This window comes from Muscardinus avellanarius, assembly GCF_963383645.1.
Source record: "Muscardinus avellanarius genome assembly, chromosome: 20".
NCBI lineage: Eukaryota > Metazoa > Chordata > Mammalia > Rodentia > Gliridae > Muscardinus > Muscardinus avellanarius.
The window spans coordinates 18134815-18160656 of record NC_137806.1 but is presented as its reverse complement, the minus strand read 5'-3'; the positions used below and the strand labels follow the sequence as shown (position 1 = coordinate 18160656).

The 25842-nt window shown below is 42.0% G+C and overlaps 1 protein-coding gene across 1 annotated transcript in view; it reads right to left on the bottom strand.

Annotated features, from left to right (window-relative positions):
* Positions 1-6453: 6453 nt before the first annotated feature.
* Positions 6454-25842, bottom strand: part of FAM107B (family with sequence similarity 107 member B) — a gene marked incomplete at its 5' end in the record, with an annotated part of 200593 nt that continues 181204 nt past the window's right edge. The window contains 3 exons of the mRNA XM_080716995.1: positions 6454-6625; positions 7390-7540; positions 13360-13543. Coding sequence (XP_080573121.1) covers positions 6509-6625; positions 7390-7540; positions 13360-13543 — 452 coding nt within the window. The 3' untranslated portion in view covers positions 6454-6508. The remainder of the gene's footprint in view (positions 6626-7389; positions 7541-13359; positions 13544-25842) is intronic.

Here is a 25842-nt window from a genome sequence, read left to right as displayed (position 1 = left end):
GAGAAACTTACAGGCCAGGCTGCTTTCATGGTGAACCCTGCACCCCGGGTCTCCCTCAGGAAGCCTTAGCTCAGGTCTCTGCTACAGCAGGAAGCGTGGATTCGTCCGGGTTCTGAGGGACAGAACCAGGAGAATGTACAGGCAACTATACAAAAAGGCTTTACTTACACAATCAGGCTGGAGAGCTGGGGCACCAAGGAGCTGTTCAGCCCAAGAAGCTGGGCCTCAGAAGTAGAGGGACGATGGTGAGCTGCACATTTTGAATGGATGGGTAAATATGCTTTAATTTTTTCATGTAAATGGATTATATGTGTATTGTTCTCTAGCATGCTTTCTTATGTAACAGAATAGCTACGAAGTCTTATTTTCTGTGACATATAGACTAATATAGTATCGTACTTAAAAATAGGCAAAGTGATCCATTAAGTGGGAAAGGATGTGTTTGTACTTCATCTAGTAAACTGTAACCACACAGGCACGTTGTTTCAAGAGAATCTGAAAGACAAGTTCCTAGAAATGCAATTGTGTCATAAATGCATATTTTTAAAAGCTTGGAGGTACAGCCGGGTGTGGTGGCGCACGCTTGTAACCCCCACGCTTGGAAGGCTGAGACAGGAGGATCGCACAGGTTCGAAGCCAGCCTCAGCTACTTAGTGAGGCTCTCAGCAACTTAGTGAGACCCTGTTTCCAAATAAAATATAAAATAGGTCTGGGGGTATAGCCCAGAGGTAAAAAGCCTCTGGGTTCCACCCCCAGTACCACACACGCACACACACACACAAAAAAAAATTTAATTAAAAGCTTGGAGGTAAAAACTCACCATAAAATTACTCATTTTAAGGGGGTATTAATATCTTTCATATTAATGTGGCTATTCATATATTTAAAGAGTTGTACGATCATCACAGTTAATTTTAAATCATTTCCATCACCCCCAAAAGGAAGCCTTGTGCCCATCTGTAGTCACTCCACATCCCATCATAGCCAAACCCAGCCCAAGGCAACACCTCATCTGCTTTGTCTCTGTAGAGTTGTCTACTGTGCACATTCCACGTAACTGTAACTGTAACTGTACACCATGTGGTTTCCTGTGTTTGCCTTTTACTTAGCCAACGTTTTGGAGACTTGTCCATACTGTAGCATGTATCAGTCCTTCAGTCCCTTTTGCGGGCTGAGCAATATTCCATTACATAGATAGACCACATTCAGTGTATCCATTCATCAGTTGATGAACATCTGAGCTGTTTCCATTTTCTAGCCTTATGAATAATTCTGTTATGAACATTTACATCAAAGGCTGTGTGTATGGGTTTTCTCTTGGGTCTATACACTTAGTAGAAATTGCTGTTAAATCTGTTAAACTTTTTAAGAAACTGCCAATTTTTTCCAGAATGATTATATCTTGTTTTCACCAGCAATCCAATAAGGAATCCAATTTCTCCACATCCTCATCAACACTTGTTTTTGTCTGTCTGTCTGTCTGTCTAGCTATCAAGAGAGAGTTATGTATATACATATGGCATATTTATTTATTATTTGTGGTACTGGGAAATGAACCCAGAGACATTTTTTTTTTAATTTAGAAGCAGAGTCTTGCTAAGTTGCTGAGGCCAGTCTTGAACCTGTGGTGCTGTCAGCCTCCCAAGGAAGTGCCGGGATTACAGGTACATGCCACCACATTCGGCTGTTAATCATATACAATAACAAACAGAATCAATGGTATGTCCAAGATAATAAATAGCCAAATATCCCAAAGAATGTACCACATAGACTTGATGACTCTTAGCAGACAAAAATCTGAAAATAATTCAATTATAATATTGATATCCAATTATGATATTAATGAGATATAAATAGGTTTTCAATAATGCTAATGAACAAGCTTAAAATATATCTGTCATAAATGCAGGATGATGAGTAGGTAATGCTGGCCAGGCAAAGTGAAAGCACACACCATTTCTGGGAAGGACACCAAGTTTTAAGAAATTAAAACAAAATAAATGGTGAGGTATTAAGAATCCCACAACAAAGGAATAAGAATTATAAAAAAGAGCCAAGGCCATGGCTCATGTTAAGTAAACTTGGACTGTCCAACCGAACTCCATGCCTAAGCATGAAACAGCCAACAATCCAGATTTTGCTCCTTCTGTTAGTCTAAGCAAGCATTTCTTTTCTTTTAGGTTTGATTTGACTTCTACAAGCCCAAAAAGTAGAGTATAATGAGTCCCTGGGAAGACATGAAAATAAATATGGCCATAGGAATAGAAAAGTAATTTTTAAATGTAAAAACAATGGGTCATAAGGCTGGCTTTTAAAAATAGGTTTATGTAAGTTATTTTTTAAATGTGATAATCATTGTATTCAATTATGAATCATACACTGTTTTAGGAGTTTGAAAGGTTCCAAATAATCAGCCCTACTAAACCTATAGTTGTAGCATAGGTTGTATGAAGCAATGAATTGATTAAATTACAATACCTGTTTAAAAGCTCAAAAAATTGTTTCCTTTCTTCCTTCTTAATTCAGTTAAAAAAACTACTAGGCAGAACCTGAGTGAGTACGAGGTGGCTGAGGATGGTCACACACAGGGGTACTGAGAAAATACGTAGCCTTGGGGAGGAGGGCGGCCAGGTTTCACTGCCAGAGAAGGGAGCTATTAATATTGAAAGGGGGAGGGCTACACAATGTGCTAATGGGTAAGACCGAAGTATCAAGTCAACTCATGGATATTCAATAAGTGTAGATATAGAAATAGATATCAATGCACACACACATCTCGAGGGGCCCTGAGTGCGACAAGCCCCAGGAGCAATGAATATATTTTTCATAAATACACAAATGCCCTTTTGCCATTCTGGTTGGAAATCACCATATTATTAGAAAACCTAGAAGTAAATGGAGAGATATTCAAAACATCCCCACCCAGTTAATAATCAGATACATTTCCTCAGGTAGAAAATAGAAATTATAATTGTAAGGCTAGCTCCTAAAGATCTTATTTATCCTAAGACCCTGGAAATGAAATAATTTCTTATTAGACTAGTCATTGTAAGCCTGGTAATATAATTTTACACTTCTTTTAATGTGCTATAGCATTTAAAACTTTCCAAGCATTTTAACTGCCCTGTCTTTTCAATTATGACAGAAACACACACACACACACACACACACACACACACACACACACACACACACACACAGTGGACCAATAAAATGGTCCTCAAAACTATCACTTTGGGAAACTGGTCATTTCAAATCATTTTTGGAATTCTCCTTCTGCACAAGTTTCAGAGCTCATGGTATAACTGTAGAGACAGCAAATCTTTACTCTTCTTTAAGTAGACTAAAAAAAAAAAAGTCCAAAGACACTAGAAATGAACTGAATAATAATTTACAGTTGGAAAACAAAGGTATAATTATCAAGTAAAGACACTTTAACCTCCCAACTATTTTAACCAAGAAGATATGTATAGCTTCCCAAAGTAACTTCTTTGAGGATAACATTAATTTGAGTGAACAAAAAAAGGTCAGAATTACTCACAACTATACTAGCTTGCAAGGACTAAACACTGGCCTTCTCAAAATGTACCCCCCTTGTCCTGATGAGCCAACTAAAATCCCCATTGCTTGGACCCCAGGACTGGCAGCTGCTATTACCAAAGGGTTAATATCCATGCTAAGTTAATCTCTCAGCATGAATCAGTTTGATATACCGCTTTGAAATTGTCAGCCTCAACAGACGCAGATGATAAGACATAAGTGACTTGGAGGAAAGGCTATCTGTAAGGACAGTCACCTCAGGGAGACTCCAGAACCTCCTAATCTTGAACTTAAACTTGAGCACAGCCCCCTCCAGCTCCAGATACCCACCTTAAACAGATCAGGCAGACTCAGATGCATGGTCCAAGCATGTGGTGATTTTTATTAAGAATAACTTTGGTTCTAAGAATTCCACCCTTGATTCTGTAATACTTTCCATTAAAAACAATTGTACAAGAGCAAATACAAAAAATATTAAATTATGAAAACAAATCCATTAAGGCTCCCTTTATATATATGTTATATACACTCAAACAAGGCAAGATATTTTTCAGAGTAGAAGAATAAAGTCAACTGTTATAGCTTAGAAAGCAAGACTACTTTACTACTAGGAGACTATAAAACACTGAAAATTATTTTAAGAAAATCACAAAATGGAAAAATGGAGCCATTTTTGTCAAAAAGTGGCTCAAAGCACAAAATTGCTCAGATGTTCATGGGTCCTCGGGGATCAGACCGTACAGATCAGGTGCAGAAAGAGAGTGACCCCCTTTTTAAACTTGGGCGTGTAGCCCAGCTGATCAGACAACTTCAAGGAGTGTCAGCTACCTGTCTACTCCACTAGTATCATTACCCATCACTTTAGGCTATTTACATGTCTTCTTTTGGCCAGACCTTGTGGTATAACTACAAATAATCCAGATCTGAGTATGATTAGGAAGGAAGTGCTTTTTAAATTGGTTTTCAGTGATGAATGAATCCCAGGAAAGTCCTAAGAACAGAATTGGTCCTTCTAAAGGCGCCTGATCTGACCCTTGAGAATTGTGTCGAGTGGAGAGCTGCTTCAAGGAGACAGATCTCCAGAACTAATATCCATTCAGATGAAAAGATATGAGCCAGTCTTGAATTTTCACTTACATATCACACCACTTGTCCATATACAGGAAGAAAAGAACTCTAATCAATGTGCAATCAGATATGCTCTTTCAGGATGACCAGTTACCCCACTTTTCTTCTCTCAAAAGGAAGAAATGATGAATGAAGAGTCTCCGTTCCAATCTTCAAAAAGCAAGCTATTATAGAGCAACATTTTATCTTAAGCAGGTCATAGTTTATTTAAATAGGACTTGCTAATGAGACAATCCATTTCAGGTATAATCAACTAATATGTTTCTCTAACTAGCCGTATATTATCATCCATTTACTTTTTATCTTGTTCACATAAGCATTGAATAAGAGCCTGTCAACTACTAAAACTAAAGCTTTCCCACAGGAAGCTAATGCTACTGTGCTAACTAAGGACCCCAAAGCTCTGGACCCAGTTTCCTATGAGTTGTAAAAGTATGAGAAGTCTTCAATGTAGAAATTACTGGCTGAATCATCTCTATGAAGAACATACTAAATCCACAAAGATTCTTCCATACCAGCACTATAAAATTAATTCTGCACAATACCTTTGCTGTTATTTGTAACTTGGATATCTCTTGAACAGCATGAAAGCTAGCACGAGGAGACTGCGCCTCCTCTCCCTGCACCCCAGCCTCTCCTGAGAGAGGTGATATAGTAGTCATCGATATCATCCTTACCAACAGCACCACGCTGAGAGTGGTGAATTAGTCTTTCTTAATGAGAAAGAAAAAAAAAAAGGTAAAGGAATACGCAATCATGAATCAAAACTTTTCAGAGCTTGAATTCTGAAGATAGTTAAAATGTACAAACACTATAAAATTTTCCTTAAGACCCATCTATACTTTGTTTCACATTAAAATACCTAAAGAAGACCTCATCGGCCAGCTCCTGAGGGCTTGCAATGCTCCCAGGAGAAACTGAAAGACGCTGGACCTTCTTGTTTTGACACTGAAGCTGGGCTATCCAGACGAACCCCATTCTCCAAAGGAACAAGGAATTATTTAGTTAAAAGGACTAGCTCAGCAAAAAAAAATTAAAAATAAAACTGAACCAAAAGCCTACTGGTTATCAAAGCAATAAATGAATTAACATGATGTACCTTCTTGGAAGTGCAATTAATGCTGCTGTTTACATAGAGACTAGAAAAAAATAAATCACACACAGAAAAAAAAACCAAAAAATAGATCAATATGGATATTTACATGCTTTTAAATCTTATTCCTCTATTTCTGAATTTTAGTGCCAAGATGACTACTGTGCTCACCATGAACATTAACATTCTCTGCTATTAATTCTAACATGGGTGAAAGTATGAACTGAATGAGAAAATTCTGGATTCTCAAAAAAAATTTACAAATATTGGATGTAACAGATTAAATGAACTTCTATGCAATCTATGTATTTATTAGGTAGCCAAAAGAATTCAACACATTTTCTTTTAGTTTTTAAAAGGAAAAAAAAAAAGCTCGGCTCCATCAAACTTGGATTGGAAGAAAAACTGAGTAGTGCAACTCTCAGGACTTTATCCCTGTGTCCTCTTCCTTTTTCTTTTTGTTTCTTGTTTGGTTTTGTCTTAGTCTATGAACACAGGTCCATTGTCCATTATTCCAATATAGGTGCTGGTCAGAGTCCTTCATTTGGCGAATGGGAACTGTAGGTGTCAGAGATAATTGATCCACCCAGATTGCAGGAAAATCAAACCAAATCCTTTTTCTAGTCAAGACTCTTGGCTGGCTGGAATCTCTCCCGGGGCTCTGGCCCCTGAGAAGCACAGAGGAGGCACCTAGACACAGCTCTTGCGGCAATGGCGAGGACACGCCGGTCTCTGGGCAGCCTGGGCCTAGGACTCCTGGGCTTGGGCCACCTCTTGCCCTGTTCTCCTGAGATTGCCTTTCACTTTCACAAACTCTGGGGCGTTTTCTTGCTCCTCTTGTAATTTCTGCTTTTCAAGTTCAAGCTAAATGAAATTCAAAACCAGAAAAATTATTTACAAACTGAGAGGCTTTTCAAAGCATTTCCTTTCTTTCTAACAGAAAAAAAAATTCTCTCTTGGTCCCCACCAAGGAAAGGAAAGAAAAGGAAAGGAAAGGGAAAAGAGAAGGGGAAAGGGGAAAAGGAAAAATGTATGCATATAGGTCTAGGGATAATTCTGTACAGAAGAGGCCACTGGTTGGTTGTCACCACCAACTGTACTAAAGAGAAAACAAGAATGGAAAAGTCGAGACTAAGAAAATAAAATCCTAGCCAGGCATGGAGGCACACACTTGTAATCCCAGCACTTGGGAGGCTGAGGCAGGATGATTGCATGTTCCCAGCCAGCCTCAGCAGCTTAGTGAGGCCCTCTGCAACTTAGTGAGATATTGTTTCAAAATAAGGAATATAAAATAGCGCTGGAAGTATAGCTTGGAGGTAGAGTGCCTGTTGAGTTCCATCCCCAGTACTGCAAAAAGAAAAAATCCTGAGCTCAACACACAGTGGCGCTGGGGTCTCTATGAAGATGAACTGCATTAAATTACCCCAACACTCTGTGTAGATTCATAAGACTTCTGATTTGTTTTGGCCTCTGGCATTTCTTTTACATCCTCAAGAGAATTCTTGTCTTTGCCCTGAGTGTAATTTATGTCACCTGCTCGCATTTTGTTTCTTATTTCCTTTCGGGGTGTAAACACTTCCTTCTGGTTATACCTGGGAAAGTCTCTGGCCCCAGCATCTCTATCTCACCTGCTCCAGCTTCTGCTGCCGTTTCAGAAGTTCTATTTCCAAGTCGGATTTTTTCTTTTGTGCTTCTTCTTCCTTCTGTTTTATTACCTGATCCCGTTTTCTCTTTTCCATCACCTTCTGCAATTCTGGCTTGTTCTGAGGGGCAAGACCCCTATGAGAAAGCGTTAACAAAAATAATAAAGTGTTAAACTAACGGGTACATCTTTCATGAATAGAAATGCAATGCAAGGTTATCTGCTGCAGATTAAAAAGGTCTACAGAATTAGCACAACCGTGGTACCTACCACTAAGATAATCACTTAATAGTTGATTCTCAGAAATTCTCCAGCATAGAAGGGCAAGAGCATGTTCCAAAGATTTTGTAAAATCCATTCGTTCAATAAAAATATACCGAGTACCTACTGGGTGCAAGACTCTAGGGTGTGCAAAGCAGGGCCCAGGCTGGGCGAGATGGGGAAGGCAGGGAGCATGTGACTTGCCACAGCACACAGGGACTTTGTAAGGCCTGCTCAAAATAAAAAATAAAATAGGGCTGGGGTTGTGGCTTAGAGCTAGAACACCCCTGGGTTCAATCTCTAGTAAGACAAAAATCGTTATAAAAAATGTACAGAGGTACAAAAGCACGGGCAATATTTTGGAAATTAAACCTTTAATTAGCACATTGAAAGTTGCTTATGAATACCCTGTTTAGTTAGAAGTACCATTAAGCACAAGAAATTTTGTTTTTCAATATTCTGAATAAAAGACCTTTTCAGTTTCAAGACTAATAGGAAAGCCAGGATATGACACTATAGGCAGACTTAAGAGAATTAAATTTTAGGATTAAGAATTTAGTTACCTAAATAATTTAAACTTCAAAGATTTTTCTTCCCCTCTATTTCACTAGCAAAATTAACTTCAACTATCATTAAATTCTTCTAGATTATGCAAAACCTGCTGAAGGAACTCTGATATATGACCCATTAAGCTGATAATCCATTGCAACATATAAATGGACTTAACTCTAATACAGTATTCATTTTCTGCTCAAAGATTTTACACAGCGGTAACAGTAAGATAAAATATTTAGTAGCAAAAAATTCAGGAAAATGGTGCTTATATGATAAATATTCTGCACTTAAAACAGTCAAGAAGTCGCAGACATTTAGTTAATATTTTATCATACTCATCACTTAACTTTCTGTGCTGAGTGGAAAAAGTTAAGTGCTACCCGTGTGCTTCTCTGAGTCTAGAGTGGATGAGACAACGAAGACAGCATCCAGAGAGAAATGAGCTTCTCCAAATTTTGTCAATAGCTACAACATCGCCCCTTTCCTGAGGACGGTTGATTTACTTCAGTTAATTCTGACATATACCTTAACAAGTCCTTTCATGACTAATAAGTAATGGGATTCTAGTGGCTTCACACTGCCCAAGGCCAGGTAATTTCCCAAGCATGATTTCTGGTCACAGAGCTACCTGTGAATATTACAGTAGGCAAAGCCAATTTTTAAGATTATGAAATAAACAAGTGATTTTTATGAAATAAATTTAAAAGGGTCAAACACTAAGCCCATATTCTTAAAATAAAATGTGAAAGCACACTCAGACTCTCCTCATTAACAAACTGTGGGGTATCACTTACAACATATTTTGTACAACGGTGCCCTTGAGAGCGACACAGGGCCCCCAAAACGGTGCCCTTGAGAGCGACACAGGGCAGTGGCCCTCCCCAGGAAGCCCCACCTACTCCTGTCCCCAGAGTTAAGTCCATGTTCCTCCACGTCCATGCCTGTCCACACCGAAGCTCTTCTTCACACTCCCCCCACTGGCAGACACAGCACGGAGCAGAAGTGCTGCAATTCTGCCTCTTCCCTACTGATGGACACCTGGGTTGTCACATCTGCACTCTTATACAGTATCTCTGTTGGCTAGGTCCATGGACGCAGATTGCTGGCTCTGCATGGGCTGTTTATGTTTGATGGTACAACTGTATGTTTTGACGAGTCTTACCAAACTGTACTCCAGAAAGGCTGCAGGAATGGCTATTTCATGCACAGCAATGAAAGGCCTTTTTCTCATTATACATAATGCACTGCGCACCTTCAGGGGAGGCCTGGGAAAGCCCACATTCCTTCCGCCCACCTGAATGAACTCCAGCACCTGTACAGGCACGGAAGTGAGGCTGCTTCCTCACTGGGGGTGCAGCATGAGGTCGGAGCTCAGACCATCACAAACAGGCTCGCCTGCCCACCCAGCCAGACCGCGCCTGGCCCACTTGGTTTTGTTTTGGTTTTTTTTATGTCTTTTTGGGGGTCCGTGGAGGGGCCAGTCGCATCTGAATTTCACCCTTCCTCTTTCACTTTGGCATTGTCTGATATGGCCTGCTTATCTAGGTTTTTGGCTTAAATATTTTATCTGCATGGATTCCAACATAAATACTTCTATCCAGTATCGCTCCGACTTCCCCTACCTTTTTCCATATTGTACAGCAGCAAGCATTTATGGAGATGATCTTTGTCTAGTAAAGCACTTAAATAGATAAACTGAAAAAAGGGGGGAGGGACCTGGAAACTACTGACTTAGAAATGTATATATCAAAGAAACATTTTAGGGTTATATTTCAAGTAACTGGCTTATCTGTCCAAAAATCTACTTTTTATAGGAGACATAACTCTATAAGTTGTTAGAAGTATTCTTATTTTTAAAAGACCATCCCAAAGCTGACCTTTCTACTACAAAAAAAAAAAAATTTTTTTGAAGACATCTATGGAACCTGAGAACCTGACCAAGGGTCCTAACAATCAGGCCAGTTAGAAATTTAGACTGCTAACCTGAAACTTCACCATGTCTAAAAAATGGTAAATAAAGAGCAGTGTTTTATGCCTAGAAGAGTGGGTTCAGAGCTAGGAACTCTAGGAATATTTGTTCTCCCAAGCAGTGAGTACTTTTATCATATAATCTCTAAAAAGTAACTTTAAAATTATTATGATGATGATTCGGGGTATTGGGGATTAAACCCAAGAGCATTCTATCTCTGAGCTATACCCTCATCCCTTTTTAATGTTTATTTAGAAACAAGGTCTCATTAGGTTGCTGAGGCTGTCCACAAACCCATGATCCTCCTGACTCAGCCTCCAAAGTACTGTGAAAAATTATTTGAACTAACACCTGCAGAGCTTCCAGCCAAATCTGTACGTATGCTGAGCAAAGTCCAATTCTCCAAGCAGGGCTGGTTTTACCTCATTCTCCTTCCTTCTCATTTCCTCACCCCCTTTCTAGTTTATACTATTACTATATTTATCCCCTGAACTGTCTTAAATCCACTGCTTTTTATATATCTTTTGTTGCTGTTGTTATTACTGGGGAATTGAACCCAGGGACATTCTACCTCTGAGCTACATCCTCAGCCCTATTTTTAACTCTTTACTTTGAAACAGGGACTCACTTAGTTGCAGAGGGCCTCACTAAGTAGCTGAGGATGGCTGAGACTCCTCCTGTCTCCGCCTCCCAAGTACTGGGATTCTACCCTTTTATATACTAAAAAATCATAGTATGATGCCAGGCGTGATGGCACACACTTGTAATCCCCACGCTTGGGAGGTGGAGACAGGAGGATTGCACTGGTTCAAACCAGCCTTGCTGGCTTAAGAGTCCCTGTTTCCAAATTAAAATATAAGTATAAATATAAATATATATATAAAATGTCTGGGAGTGTAGCCCAGAGGTAGAAGGGTTTCCACGAACCCCAGTACCACCAAAAAAAAAAAAAAAAAAAAAAATCATAGTATGATCTTTAAGAGTCCTTAACCTATTACTGAGTTTTCTTTAACTCACATGTCAAAGAGAGAAAATCACACAGTGGGTTACTGGAAAGATCACTGGGGAAGATGAAACACAGGAAAGCCCATTACAAATTGTAGGAAAGAAAACAGACTCATAGTGTGAACCAGTAATCATCCCTGAACAAAATACATATTATTGATGTAATGCTTCCTACTATTTGGCACTAAAATTTGGGAATAAAATATCCACAGTCTGTAAAAAGTACATGACATAGAAGACAAAAAAAAAAAAATGGGTGTGGTGATCTCAGCATTTTGGGGAAACTGAGACAGGAGGATTGAGGTTTGCAGACAGGCTCAGCTACTTAGTGGGGCCCTTTGAAACTCAGGGAGACCCTGTTTCAAAATAAAGAATAAAAAATAGGGCTGGGAATATAGCTCAAAGGTAGAATGGCCCTGGGTTCCATACCCAGTACCGTAAAAAATTTAAAAAAAAAAGAAGATGCTGTTTGTAATGGTTTTATCACAAACCAATTATATTTCTAACAAAAACTCTACCAAACTAAGATTTTACCTTGAAAAACTTGTTTATGATCGTTTTTTGACTTGGAAATGTGCCTTTTCTTTGTGTGTATGTATGTATGTAGCAGGTGAGCAGGTGCTAGGAATTAAACCAGGGCTATACCTCCAGCCCTTTATAAATTTTTGTTTTGAAACAGGGTCTCACTAGGTTGCTGACAGTCTGAGCTGCAGAGGCTGGTCTTGAACCTGAGATCCTCCTGTCCCAGCCTGCCTGGTACTGGAATTCTCCATTTTAAAAATTTATGTCCAGTCTGGAATCTCTGGGGGAAAGGGGAGGAAGCCACAGGAATCCCCAACAATGCCACCCGGGAAGTATAAGATGACTGGGAGGAGCTGATCGCTCTGAACTGCGTACCTATTATCTAATTCCTCTAAGAAATTATTACTACACCTCACTTTACACATGAAGAAAAAGATCCCAAGAGGGGATCCTTGGCCAAGATTATGAGGTGGGTCAAGTTAAATGGCGAGCCACGATTCAACCATTTTTCTCTGACCTCAAAGCCATGTCCTCCCTACACCACAGTACTTGAGGGAAAGTCAGCTCTGCCCAGATGCTGAACTGGGCCCACCTAAAGAGTTGACTGTGTAAACGGGAGGGAAGAATGGGCCAGGGAAGGACAGAAAGGAGGTCTATTTTCTAGAAAATTTGGACATAGACTCAATTTGCATAAGATCTTATTTTGTATATGACCCAAACTACCTGTTATATTTTTGAGAGTAGTTTACAGACTATACTCCAAAGAACACATATTCTGCAGAATCTGGCTCTTCTTTCCCTTTATCCTGACTTGCTACATTTTAATAGATTTCATAGGGGATAAAAACAGAGCTAAAATGTTTCTCAGAGTTCAACTAAGCCCCCGCCCTCATTTTACAGCTAAGGGAATGGAATCCCAAGAAATATGATCAGAAAATCAGTAAATGACAAGTGCTACCCTCTTTTGGCCTCCATTAAACAGATCTGATCATGCACGAAAATGCAGATACAATTTCCCAGGCAGGACTGCTTCCAAATTCTGTGGTCTATTTAGGAATGTACATAATTCTGTTTTGTTTTGCTTTGTGAATAAGAATACCAAATTCCTAATTTCTGTTTTCTATACTGTGGCAAAGACAGGCGGAAACTAAGCACTTACTAAAAACAAACTTAATAAATGTTAAATTTAATAAATGTTAATCCAGTAGAAACCAAGCATATGCTGGAGGTAAAAGGGAAATAAGTCACAAAAAACCTAAGAGGGAAATGTACGTACAAAGACTTCCTGGGGTGGGAGCCCTTACTTCTGGTAGGCGGGACTGTATGTGGAAAGAAGAACCGCCATAAAAATGCCCCCTAATCCTTTTATTTTGAAATAAAATTTAATCTTCTCAGGATCACAACATAGGAACAGAGATAAACATAGGATTTAAGGCAGATTATACAGATAAATATAGAAATAACACAGAGTAGAAAAGGATGAATGATCTGGCTCCAAGATAGGAAGAGGAATAGGAAGCCTTAAATATAGTCAAGAAACAAACAAACAAACAAAAAAACTCCTCGAGGCCTTTGTAAATACAATTAAAATGAAATCTCGTCATTTTCAAACCCCTTTGGAGAGCCGCACTCGAGAACCCTTACCTTTTTTGATTCATGAGGAGCTCTCTGTGCAGGTCCTGATGGTTCCGGGATGTTTTGACAGGGTTGATCAGTTTCTGGGGCTTGATTAGTTCAGGATTGTCATCTTCTATATAGTCTGGCTCCGCCATGACGTGTTTTGGAATGAGAAATAAGTCCTTAGGATTGGGGTCCTCAAGAGGGCCGTCTGAAATAAAGAGGAGAAACGCTCATTGGGCCTTCCTGCCAAGACCGCTCTCACAGTGCAGAGGTGGTCCTTCAGGGTCCACTTGGTGGGCACTGATGATGGGGGGCATAGCTGGGAGTGCTCGTGAGGGAGGAGCGGAGCGGCCTCCTCTGCCTGCAGCTAGGGCAGGAGGCCTGGGTGTGACCCAGGGGACGGACAGTCGAGTCCCAACACATGTGAGTCTCTAACACACATTTCCTGTCACCATGTCAGCGCAACCTCAGCGGGGACGACTCGGCACCAGCAAACAGATCCACACTGTGAAATACAAGCCCTGAGCTGCCTTGTGTCTCTGCTCCTCACCCGAGCACCACGGGCTCTGTCCTGTCCAGTCCAGGTGCGCCATCCCAGAGAGGCTGACCTCCCAACAGCAGCCGAGAGCCAGACCTGCCCAGCGCTTCCCGGGCCATCCCCGCTCTCCAACTGACTTGTCTGTGGCTGACTGTAGAGAGTCTGGGTTCCTGCAGGCTGGGGGAACCTGTTTCCTTCCCTGCGCCATGTCCAGGGCTACAGCAGAGGAATTCCCCACCCTCATCTGCTTGCAGCTGTCTGCTCTATGACTTGTATGTGCACATCCTCCCCAGCGAAAGCAGTTGCCAGGGACCTATCTATCTGCCTAGAACCCTGCAACACAGAGCTGGCACCTTGTGAACACAAGTCTCATTTCATGAGATGAAAGAAAAGACCCCAGAGGTGCTGGAGCAGCAGAGAAGCCAGCGGCCAGCACCTGGCCACCTCTTGGCGCTCCCCTGCCCACAAAACAAACCTAGAAAATACGCTGCAGTAATCCACAAGCTACTTTATGTCTTCCCTATCTTGGTATGGTGACTTAAATTCCAAGCTGAAGACCAAATGCAGGCCCGACTCCAGCAGCTGATTATCTGATGGCTGACCTTCTTAAGAAAGTCCACAGAACATGACTGCTAGCTTTCGGGCTAGTTCTATGCCCCTGGATGGAAGAGTGATCCGAGAACACAGGACGCTGTGGCGAGCAGGAGTCTCCTCAGAGCAGCTCATGGCCCACGCTGCCACCTCCCTCAACTCTGCGCCCAACAGCAGCGCACACGTACTTGAGTCACAGAATGCAGCTGCCACAGTCACCAGAGAGAGATTTCTGTCCATTTTCTGCAAGGAGGAAAACAATGTCTTCCCCAGTTTTAAATATGTGCCCGTGGTAGACACTGGATAAATGTTCAACTAAATAAAGCTGGTGCTGAGGACAGAGTGGACAAGCTCCTGTTCACCTCTGCGCATGGAGGCCGCCCACCCGGCACACAGCTAAGGGACAGGACACGACTGTCCACAAGCTGGGCAGGGTGAGGGGGCGGAGGGAGGAAGGTTGTGTGTCCGTGGACTCCAGCAGCCAGGAGACTGGTGGACTGGAAAAGAGAAAGGCTATGTTTTCAACTAAAATAAAAAGAAGCATATGCAACAGTAGCCAGCTAAAACCAAAGCAGCATCTGGGTTTCCATGAATCCTTGAACTGTCCCAAGATACTGCTGGACTCTCACACAGCTCATGAGAAACTCTGTCTAGAGCAGAGTGCCAACAGGTACCCAAACCTTTAGAGATGGTGCAGGCAGGGGCAGAAGCCCCCTAACTCCAGCAGCAACCTCATGGACCAAGAATGGAGACACTGAATGTAGATACTGTGCCCATATGCATCTTGCCAGCAGCATGAGGCTAAAACTGGAATGAATGTATCATGATCTCAAAACCTGTGCGCTGTTATCCAAACCATGATATTTAATACTTTACACCAATATCTTTTGAAATACATGTGAAAATAAAGAGAATAAAAGTACAAAGAAGTCAACTAAAATAGAACTGTAGCTGTATTACTTGTTTAAATACCTGCTTTAATCACTGTACACGAAGGCTCAAAATTACCAAATGACAAAGAATACAACAGATTACTCTGAACATTCCTTAGATGCTATCTGCACTGGTCTACGCCATTAACAAAATGGAGAATTACAAACCTTGTACGTTTCGAGTCAGCGAACTCATCACGGGCAACTTGACTTCAATACGCTGCCCCATGAGAAAACGTGCTTGTTGGCTGAGATCTCAAATGCACTGCACATACCTTTATGCGGTCAGATTGTTTAAAGATACAACGGCAATCCCATCCTAGTTAATCAGTAGACAAAGGAGACTACATACTTCCATAAAAGGATCAACTTCTCTGCTGAAACCACAGATAATCTCCATGACAGCAAATCAACAGAACAGTGCCTGGAAGGTCAGTGTTGCAGCAGGGAGGGTTTAGAACAGACTGACTCTGGGTGATGTGGTTACAGCACTCCAGGTGAGAGGTTTAGCAGGATGCTGCAGTGCAGGTGGGCAGATGGACTGACTGACTTCTGATTTCACTCTCGATTTAGTTTCCTGGAAATCTTCCTTCCACCGACAGCAGTGGGGTAAGATGGGCCGAGGCCTGTCTCCACACTGGAGCAGTGCAGGCTGGGGCTGCAGGAGTTCTGCTGTAGATGCACACACAAAGATTTTCCTTCTTCCTATTCGCTGGCTTGCCCTCACAACCAGAGCTGGGGCATGAAGCCCTTCAGCCTGAGTGCAGGTGCAGACCGTCAGCCTGCCTATGGGCCAGGTGGGGGTCCTTGCAGCTCCTAGCAGCAGACCCCTCTGGGGGCTAGGAAAGCGTCGTCAGTAACCTGGCCTGGGTGGCCTGGCCTGGGGCACCTGCTCTTGTTCTCTGTGTAGTCAGAGCAGTGGCTCATGGGGGTTCTGGGTTGGGGCTCCTTGTCGCTGATGATCTACCCTGAAGCCACGAGTGGCACTTGGCAAGTGCCATGGCAATGGCCTTCCTGCTTGTCTCCCCCCTCTGCTGGCCATGGCTCACTGCTACCCCAGCTAGACGACACAGTTCTGGTCATCAGGTAACTCTTCCAACTAAACTGAAACAGATTTCCACTCTGCAGGCACTGCCCCTCCAGCAGGCAGGTGACCTTTCCCTGCTCCTTCCCTGAACCTCTGCAGAGCCAAATATCATTCTTCCTTTCAGATCCAGATAAATGTCAACTCTTCATGAAGCTTTCCCCAACTGCCAGTTGCGATTAAATTCTCTAACCTCTAGACTAATTTTCTTTGCTTCTGTTTCCTAGTATTCATCAGTTACCACCTCATATTTCAGCTAAACACATATAAATCTTATCATAGCTCCAATCGCCATGTCTGGTTTATGCTCACAATCCTTAGCCACCTTGTGTTTGTTCACTGAGAACTATATAGATGAAGTCCCCAAATTATGCATTCACTAACAGTAGAGGGAGCCCCTGAGCTCTGTGGATAGCAACTTGGTCCTGTGCTCCAGGTGGGCTGGTAGGCCAGGTAGGTCTCCTTGCCCAGCATCAAGGACTCCAAGAGCCTGAGAGTAAAGATAACGTAGAAATGTCTGGAACTGAAAGTACTTTGTTAAAGGATATTATTACTTCTTCTAGAATAAACACAAAGACTTCATTGTCATACTCTACTGGCCGAGTAAGTGATCCATAAAGTAACTTTTTAAAAAGTTCCAAGTCAATGAAAGAAAACTCGCTCAATAAAGGAGAAATAAAAGTGGTTTGAGATCTTAGACAAAGCTTAATTTCCTTGAGTCTCTGTTCTTGATCTTTTAAAATGAATGCTGCTGTTAAGAACTGATTGAAGTGTGTAAGTCCTCTATATAATCCCCAGCCCATATATGAGTAATCAATAAACAGAAGTCACTGTTAGCCAAGCTATGCCACCAACAGAATGGGATGTTTTATTTAGAGGTCTGGGTAACCTTGTATACAAGACACTCTCTCTCTAAGCGTCAGTTTCTTAAAAAACATGAGTTCTACTGTACAACCCACAGACTCCTGCTGGTAACATTCAGTGACGCCAATGCCCATTCATGCTACAAACCTAAGACCCTTGTACAAAGTATAAAAATATCTATCTATTGTACTATCTAGTTCTACATGGAGTTGTGCTGGCTCCAGTTAGAGCAGAAGCAAAGCAAGAAAAAGGGGCCTGTTGTGCTGTACTGAGGTGGAGGAAGCACCCTGAAGGTTGAGAACATAAGTCGTCATTGAATAATATAGAGAATTGCATTTTAGACAAATGCTAAGAGTATGCCTGCAAAGGGCCACCTGAGTTCTTCAAGTGGAGTTATTACTACACTCAGCTAACCTGAAGGACAAGGAAATCTCATCCCAAAGGGCGGGTATTTCTGCTTTTTATTTTTTCTTTTCAAACTTCATTCCGGGCCAGCTCTGTGCCTCGTCCAGGCATTCTGTGTTGGCTGCTTTCCAGAGGTGAAAAATCACTCCCACTGAATGCTTTCACAAATAATACAAACATTTACTGCAACCGAGTTTCCCATTTTGGTTCTATGTTTGCACATTACTACATCAAACAGCTAAAATAAAAAATCTGAATCATATGAGATTTCAAAATCAGAATCTACAGGTTATGCTAATGTCCGTGCTTACCTAAATATTAAAAATCTAATTCTGCCTAGAAGCACTCATATTTGAACCTGTTTGAAAGAGTCACCTGACACATGGTCATGCCCATTAGTTTAGAGACATACTATAACCAGCCCATACTAAGCAATTCAACTTTTGAACATGGAGAGTTAAAAATATCCCAAGGCATTCTTTCAGAGAATCTATTTCCCAGGCTGTCCCTTGGAGACTCTGGCCACCTCTGGAAGACCCTGAGAAATCCAAGATGCTTAAGACTGCAGACTGGCAAATTCCAGGCCTGGGGCACTTGGTGGATCCAAAGCAGCCTCCCTCAGCACCCAGAGTTCCCAGACAGGCAGGGGAATGAGTTCAGACAAGAATTTCTCTCAAGTGGTGACTGGCTTCATCTGGCAAATTCCTGACCTGTCTGGACCTAAAAATTCAGTCCTAGATATGAAGACAGTGATGTCATCTGGCACCCAAAGGCATCAGACAAAGCTCAGAGGACCTCTGCAGTCACCAACCTGGTACACCGAAGAAGCCATACCACAAAGCTAATCTACATAAACACTCGGATGTTATTTTTTCAGATTCTGCCAAGCTCTGTACTGCTTCAGGAGAGACCCTGCAGCTCCCAAGCCAGTCATTAAAAACAACAACAAGGAATTCTCAACAAATTTGCTCCCAATATGCTGCTGCTGCACACATGCCAAAGAGTGATGCTCTTGGGAAAAGAGCAAGTTCATTTTCCCACCAGATTTTTCATCCTTCAAAAATGTATTTTTAAATAAGGCACATATTTTATATTTAGAATATGGGAACAGAGGAAGGAGAGACCAAGGCAAGAAGCATCCGGATGTCAGAACACAAGCCAATAACCAAGATAAGCTGCTCCGGGTGATGAGGGCCAGCCAGCAGGTGGCGATGGCACCACAAAGACTTGGGCGTCCCTGTGAAAAGGCCAACTACAGTTTTCTAAGGACAGGAGAGAGCAGAGGTGGCTCAGCTGCTTCCCAGTGCTGTCAGTGCAGGTACGCACAAAAGTCTGCCGCTTATAGATATGAGATGACAGGAATTCATTCTGGAGTCACTGGACAGCTGTCCTGAATGACATACAGGAGCATCTCCCCGATTCACAGCAGTTACTCTGCCCACAGCCCCAAATAAGGCAGTTTCAAGGAGCTCCACATGGGGCTGACTGTACCCACGTCCCAGCTTCGTTTACTACAAAGTGTGATTTCAGCAAGTGTTCTCACCAGTTCAATAGATAAGTTAATTCATGACAGATGATCTCACAGGGTTCTTATAAAGAATAACTGAGAAATGTATACAAAGCTGGTGTCTAAAACACTGTACACTTTCAACAACATGCCTGTTTCGGTGCTACCACTGGTAACGAATAATAATTAGTAACAAACGTTGTTATTACCGCCCAAGGTTACACAGGCATTAAAGGATAAGCCCAGGATTTGAACTCGATCTATCGAACTCCCAAGGGAAGGCTTTAGCATTCCATGCTCTGGACTGAAATAATGGAAGAAAGAACAGTTTGCCTCTCAAAAAGGTCCCAGAAGTTCTCTGACATCATAGCTTTACAACTCCAAACTGAAAACATCTTGCAGACAACATGGAATGGGGCAGGAGGCAGAACGGACATTTTCTTTAACACAAATATTTTATTAAGAATGTTCACAGCAGTGATGTTCATACTAGCCCCAAACTGGAAGCAACCCAAATAACCATGAAGAGCAGGATGGATAAAAATATTGAGGTGTGTTGAATCCAATGAAACACTATACAGCAAAGAGAGTAAAAAGACAAACCTACCAGCAAAGCCACAGCTGAGTCTCACAAATACAGTGTTGAACTAAAAAAGCCAGACCCCAAAGGGCACATATTAGACAATTCCATGCATATAATTGTCTTGGTCAATAAGAAATTACTCACTGCTATAATCCAAAACAGCTGACCACACAACTTAGATGAAGGAAGATTTATTTGCTCAGTTTTTTGTGTGAAGATTTAGAGTTCAGTCATGAGAGGCCATGGTCTGTGAATCTCAGGCCAGGGCCATGGGGAGCAGAGGGAGGGAGAGAGCAAGGTGCTGCTCTCACACCACGGAGGCTGGAAGCTAAAAAGCAAACAAGCAAGGGGATTCAACAAGAGCACAGCCCCTCCAGCCACACCCCCGGGACCCACCTCCTCCAGCCACACCCCACCTGCCTAGGTCACCACCCCTTGGATCCATTACAGTGGATCATCCATTGATGGTCACAACCCCCATGACGTAATTACATAAACTCTTAACATTAAACATCAGCTCTTCAGGGAACTCTCTGTATCTAACCCTAACAATAACGTTCAAACACGCAAAAACTCTCTTGGTGTTAGATGTCAGGATAATGCTCATCGTGAGAGATGGTGCTGAGGATAAGGTAGAAAATGGGAGCTTCTGTTTCCTGATGCAAGTTCCAGTTACACAGGGTATTCATGCCAAAAGTCTATCAGTTGCTAACTTTTGTTGGTGATGCCCTTCTCTGTAGGTATGTGATGCCTTAATAAATGCAGCTAATTTTTAATAGATATTAAAATTACCATTTATAAATTACTTGATTGCTGCCATATTATTCCAGTTTTGTGATTTTATCCATTTTAAGCTGTGTTTGATCCATAAGCGGCTATATGGCATAATGATAAAGAGTACCAGGTGTGGGGACCACCCATCCCAGATGGAATGCTGTTTGGACTACTTACCAGTTATGCGACTATGTATAAATTACTTAACCCGAGTCTTGAGTTCCTCAAATGGAACTCAGAGCTACCATTCCTACAGTTGTAGAGCTGTTTCTAACATTAAAAATACTTATACAAAACATCTACCATCCACAGTACTTACCCAGATGGCAGGTACTCAACAATCTGGGCAGTTAAAGAGTCCCAACAAATGACTTCATTAATCTAACTCCTATTAATTAATGTACTAACAAAAACGGATGTCACACACTACAAATCTACTGACTTAGACAAAGAAATTTAACAAATGAATCTAGCCTTGAACTCTATTCATTTTTCCATCTGTACACAGAAGGGTGACAGAGAGGGAGCAAGGAGGAAGAAAGTAGAGGGGAGAAGAGAATACCTCCTCTGACAGGCAAAGCAGACAGTGGGGCCTGTGGTCCAAGCCTGCCAGTCCCTGGAAAATCCTGAGCCTTCCCCAAACTCTGGGCTGAAGCCTCCTACTTGTAACACTGAACACTAAATGGCTATTTCTCTTGGTTCCTGCTAATCCATGATAAACAAATAACATCTCTCAGTTTAACCCTTCAAACAGCAAGTGAACTTGACTGATATTCACAGTCTATTTAATCCTCAAGTCCCATGCAAAACCTGAAACTACCTATTGGAGATCCATAAAAAAAAAAAAAACCAAAACAGTAGAGGACCTTTTTAAGATCAGTATGTTTTGCATAATGTTCAACGAAAACTGTAAAAGGTGCAAGTGGATAAACAATAGGCTGGGGTGACCAGAAGGTGCAGATCTGGTGGGAAGCTAGGGTGCCTTCGGCTGGGTCCCAGAGGGGCTTGCAACATCTCTGGTCTTGATCCCTGTCACTCCCCAGCCAAGTGCTACCTGTCACACGGTGGGCAATTTATAAAAACATACTGGATGGATGGGGCACCCATTGGAGGATTAGCACCTCCAAATGCAGCTAACTTGCTCCCCGAGGCCTTTGTGGGTTCCACTTGCTCGGATGTCCCTTCTCCACACCCCTGCAGGACACTGCTGGCATTCTCTCAGGACACTGAGGCCTGTGTCTATTAACACTGAACTTGTACTTTTCACCATTTCTTGTTCTCTTGTTACATTTCCCTCAACAAAGCCTCCAAGTGTGGGTGTGAGTTTCAGGAGCTGAGAACAAGGGAGGCAGGTCGACCAATGCTTTGACAAACTCCCTGCCCCTATTTGATGCTGCAGGCATTCAAAATGCGTGAGACAAATCTTTCTTGCTACAGCGCTGTACAGCAAACCAAATGCACCTTTTCCTAACCAACAGTTAACGCTCCCTCCTAAATAAGACGGCTCAATAAAGACCTCACTAGAAGTCTGTAACGTTAATTGCTAAGCATAAGCAATGAGTCTTTTGCCACAGAAAGATAACTGAGATTACTGCCTGATGGAAAATGAATATGAGAACACTGGCTTGCAGTCCATTCATACGCAGCACACCAAGCTGCACAGGTCTCTAAGCAACTAAAATGCTGTCCAATTAACAGATTTCATTAATAATTAACTATTTTAAATTCACTGGCCTAAAATTGCTGTAGACCGATAAATTATACTTATAACGTGATTAAAAACAACAACAGTGTTCTGTCTCTCCTACATAAAGCAGCTGGATGTAATCTAAAGTTCAAGGACCTCACAGTGGCACCCAGTAGCAAAAGGCACAATGCATGTTCAGAGTGTCTGTTGCTTTTTTAAAGAAACCATTGACACATGTCTCTTTTTACTACATGAAAAAGAAGACAATTTTTCTTTTCTTTTTTTTCGGTACTGGGGATGAAACCCAGGGGCATTCTACCTCAGAGCTACACCCCCAGCCCTATTTTTTTTTAATTCTTTATTTTGAAACAGGGTCTCACCAAGTTGCAAAGGGCCTCACTAAGTAGCTGAGACTGGCCTCAAACCTGGATCCTCCTGTCTCGGCCTCCCAAATGCTGGGATTGCAGGCGTGAGCCACCATGCCCGGCAAGAAGACAATTTTTTTAATTGCAATAAGAACAGGGATGTATAAATTCTAAAACGCACAAGCCTGGCACAGAGAGCTATTCTTTGACGGAGGTTACTCTGAGGCCTTGGGAACCCCACAGGAAGGTGAGTGCAGGTCTGAGCCTGGCTCCACAGGCAGAGGTACCTCCTACTCACCCCTCTTCCAAAGGACTCCTAACTCTTGCCCAGGAAAGCCACTGAGGCAGGTTTCCTGGCAGGACACTGCATTTCCCCACAGGAACCCAACCTCCCTCCAAGTCCCCCCAGAAAGCTGTCAGCAGCGGACCCGCCCACTCAGGGACAGAGAACAGACTTAGGAAACCAGAGCTCACAGTCAGCGCCTCCTCAACAGAACGCACAAGAAACACCTTTCTAATGATGGAGAGGATTGAACTAGCAGCAAATCGCATGCATACAATATAGGATAAAATATGAGAAGTAAAAATAAAACAATGTGGCCGGCGTGGGGGACACACATCTGTAATCCCTATACTTGGGAGGCTGAGAAAGGAGGCTCCCAGGTACCAGGACATCCTCAGTAAGAAATGAGTCTCAAATCAATCTAGTGAGACTTTGTTTTTAAAAAAGAAATAAAATCAGGCTGGAGTGTGTAGCTGGAGGGTAGAATGCCTCTGGGTTGAATCCCCAGTACCACACAGAAACAAAAATGAAAAATAAAAAAAATCACAAAACTGTTTACTCTTCTTTGTAAAAACCCACCTGTATCAAGAATATATTTCAGCATCATTACATTATTTCAACTCTGAATCCAAAAACTGTCCCTAAATCAAACCACAGTTCAGCCTTACTCGCCTCCCCTGGTTTTCCTGACATTTGTCTTCTCTATAAATTCATGGACATTCTTCTTGTCTACTCCTACCAGAGCCCACACACATGAAAACGTTGGTGACAAGTTTTCCTCTCCTCATTCTCATACATTTAGAATAGAATAGAAATACCTGCTCTCAGAGAATGCTTTTATTTTAATTTTTGTGGTACTGGGGATGGAACCCAGGGGCTTTCTACCTCTGAGCTACACTCTCAGCCCTATTTTATTCTTTATTTTGAAACAGGGTCTCACTAAGTTAAAAGGTGCTGGGCCTGACTATGAACCTGTGACCTTCCTGTCTCAGCTTCCCAAGTACTGGGATTACAAGCAACAACCACCATTCCTGGCTGAGAATACTTTTAGAAGATATATTTTTGAAAATTGCCTTTTTGAAAAATTTATTTCCAGTATGTAGCAAAAAGACTTAACATGTATATATCCTTAAATCTGGTAAATCAACTTTCAGATATTTACCCCAAGAAAGAGATATAGACAAAAATGTATGTCCAAGAATATTTATTCTAGCATGATCTATGATAGTGAAAAATGGGAAAAGATATTTAAATATCAAATAGTGGAATATAATGCAATACAAAAAAAGCACTAGAATAATGAAAAATTCTCGTGATGCATTAAATGAGAGAAATATACCAGGTTTCAAAAGAACATGCCCGTTTTTTGCAAGCCAAATGGCTCCATGCGTGTCTGTGTGTGAAAGTACAGAGATCTTCAAGGTGTCCCCCCAGGGCCAGCAGCACAAGCATTGCCAGGGAACCAGCTGATGATGATGAGTTACCTGAGATCCACTGCCTCACGACCTCTGGGGATGCACCCAGTAATCCGTGTTCCCATAATGTGCTATACAACTTGCAGGGAGAGAGTAAATCCATCCCATTGAACAGATGGGGAGACTGAGGTCCAGGGAGGCTAAGGAACTCGTCTAAGCCAGCAAAGTAAAAGTGGGAACGTCAGGCAGCTCGCTCCCGAGCCCACACCTGGACCTCTTGCCTGATGTCTCTCTGCATCAGCTCTCACATCTGGAAGCTTGCTCTGTGCTCCTTCCCCGAAATAAACAGCGTGATGCATCCCAAATATTATTTGGTCTCCTTCCTACTGGTTTAGTTCACTATGATCAGCACTAGTATACTTCTTGATGAAAACTGGCTGACGTCATTGAAAGTTATTAATTACCAGCCACAGAGCAGACTTCCAGGTTCACGGTGTTCAATGTGACACCCCGGGGCGTGCTGCAGAACACGACGGCAGGTGTTTCTATTGCCTGCTAGAGCAGAGTGTCCACGTGGCAATCCCATAAACCTGGTTTACAAGCCACATAGTCTACCATCCTTAAAATTATGCAACTTTTGATCAATTCCTTTTACTCTTTTGGTTTCTGCATTATTTCAAAATCTGCACCTAGTTGGGCGTGGTGGCGCATGCTTGTAATCCCCGCGCTTGGGAGGCAGAGACAGGAAGATTGTGCAGGTTCGAAGCCAGCCACGCGCACTGGCTTAGGAGACCCTGTTTCCAAATAAAAACGTAAAAAATAGGTCTGGGAGTGTAGCCTGGAGGTAGAAGGGCTTCCAGGAACCCCAGTACCCCCCCAAAAAATATCTGCTTAGATATTTACATTATGTTCTTATTTACATCATTTTTTGTTCAGAGAATTCAGATTTGCAAAAGTTGTCACACTTGATCCATAAGCCACAAATTCCTGATTAAAGAGGCCTCTCTTTCGTCTGTGTTATTTTCTGAGGAGGAAACACCATGGTCATTCATAAAAAAAAAAAAAAAAAAAAAAAAACTACAAAGAGGATGGCCTGGGAAGATGGTTGATTTAGGCCTAGTCATTCCTGAAAGGAAGGAAACTACACAGACCAGCAGGAAAAATAAAAATTCCTGCTGGACTAGCTTTCAAAGCTTCCAATAATCTTGTCTTTAAGAGTTGAATAATAATTCCATAAAATTCATGACCAGGCTTAAATGACCAAACACATTCAAAGGAGACTCTATCTTCAAAAGGACTTAATGACAGAAACTTTAGAAGCATCACAAAGACTGTTTGTTCAACCTCTTCATTAGTACAGAAGAGGAAACTGAGGCCAGAGAATGCAATGACTGAGTTCCCAAGGTAAGTGGCAGAGCCTGGACAAGGACCCGCAGCTACTCGGGTCCACACGTCTCCCTACTGTGCCATCATGCTCAC